The 1,502-nt window shown below is 46.9% G+C and overlaps 1 protein-coding gene across 1 annotated transcript; it reads left to right on the forward strand.

Moving 5' to 3' along the window:
• The first annotated feature begins 42 nt into the window (after window positions 1–42).
• Window positions 43–1,496, forward strand: LOC122545910 (zinc-binding protein A33-like). The gene has a single exon (XM_043684781.1). The coding sequence runs from the start codon at window positions 717–719 to the stop codon at window positions 1,173–1,175; it is 459 nt and encodes a 152-aa protein (XP_043540716.1). The 5' UTR covers window positions 43–716; the 3' UTR covers window positions 1,176–1,496.
• The last annotated feature ends 6 nt before the right edge of the window (window positions 1,497–1,502 follow it).

The raw sequence follows: 1,502 nt of genomic DNA on the forward strand, positions 1-1,502 counted from the left end.
CTGTATTTCTGATATTCACACAGTGACTGTCCCTGTGACATCAGTGTTGTCATTCCTACATTCAAAGGTGGCTGTCTCTGTGTCCCTGTGATATCAGTGTTGTACGTTTAAGCAATTTGATCATGAGATATGGATTTCTATCTCATAGGTCAGATCATGTCAGGATGGTGGATAAATGAGAACAGAGCTGACTTCCACATTGCAACAACTCCTGCTACTTGAAAGGTAATTCTGAAATTTCTATCAGGTAAAATTCTCACATACTGATTAAACTTGGCCACTAATTTAGGGTTCACTGTCTGTTGGGCAAAAGACCTTTTTTGTCTCTGGGGAAGTACCATGTGCAATGTGTCGGATTTGAGGATGATATTGCAAAGATAAAATGAAGAATTGCCAATATTGGGGATCTTAAACCAAAACAGACATTGCTGGCGAAACTGAGCAGGTCTGGCAGCATCTGTGGGCAGAAAGCAGAGTTAATGTTTCGAGTTTGGTGACCCTTATATCAGATATTACAAAGTACTGATTTGTGAAAATGCATTTTAACTTATCCAGTTGGTAAATGCCTAGTGAGCAAATTAAATCTAGGCTGGACCAGTCATGTTGCCTGATGGCGTGTCCCTTTAAGAAGACAGATTTGGAAATGTTATTTCAATCTCCAGTGTGGAGGTGAAATTGAAAGTAAATTGAGTGACAGAATAAGCAGTGCAGACGAGATGGCAGTCAGTAAATACATCCTCACCTTGACTGAGGACTTAACCTGCTCTATCTGCCTGTCCCTGTTTGTGGAGCCGGTGCAGTTGGAGTGCGAGCACAATTTCTGCAAATCCTGCATCCAGGCGTATTGGGAAAACCAGGGGAAGGTGGTGTCCTGCCCGGAATGTCGCGCAGTTTCCCAGCAGAAGAGTTATAAGAAGGCCAGAGTGTTGGCCAATCTCTGTGAGAAAGCCCGGCAGCTGGAGCTGAACCCGGGGCTGCAGCAGGAAGGGGGTTCCCGCTGTCTGGAACACGATGAGAAGCTGAAGCTGTTCTGTCAGGACGACCAGGCTCTGATCTGTGTCATTTGTCGAGATTCACCCGCACACTCAGGCCACAGCTTCCTGCCTGTCACTGATGCAGTGAGAAAGTACAAGGTAAGAGGCGAGAGAGAGAGAGAGCGCGCCTTCAGCTTGTGACTGGGATTGCAGGAGTGAAGGGCTGCAGTCACTTGTTGCCTGAAGACTCAGGATCCCCGGATCTCTGTTTGCAATCAGACCGCTGGATTTTTCTCTCTCTCTCTCTCTCCAACCCGGCATTGGGGGTTCCTTGCTGTTTAGCTGAGAGCCCGTTCAAAGCAGTGCCCAGAATCTGATTGCTCAGTGTGAGGGACACGGTCAGATCCTGTGTGGTTTGTGGGTGTCTGACTCTGGGCTGGGTCATTTTGATTAATGTCCTTTGTTTACCTTTGATCACCATTTTTTCTACGGTGCAGCAAGAGGCCCTTCGGTCGCTTTCTTCTGGCT

Source organism: Chiloscyllium plagiosum, unplaced genomic scaffold, assembly GCF_004010195.1.
Source record: "Chiloscyllium plagiosum isolate BGI_BamShark_2017 unplaced genomic scaffold, ASM401019v2 scaf_12720, whole genome shotgun sequence".
NCBI lineage: Eukaryota > Metazoa > Chordata > Chondrichthyes > Orectolobiformes > Hemiscylliidae > Chiloscyllium > Chiloscyllium plagiosum.

Bases quoted from the DNA above. Each gene is read 5' to 3' on its own strand.
- LOC122545910 (XM_043684781.1), top strand. From the start codon at position 717: ATGGCAGTCAGTAAATACATCCTCACCTTGACTGAGGACTTAACCTGC.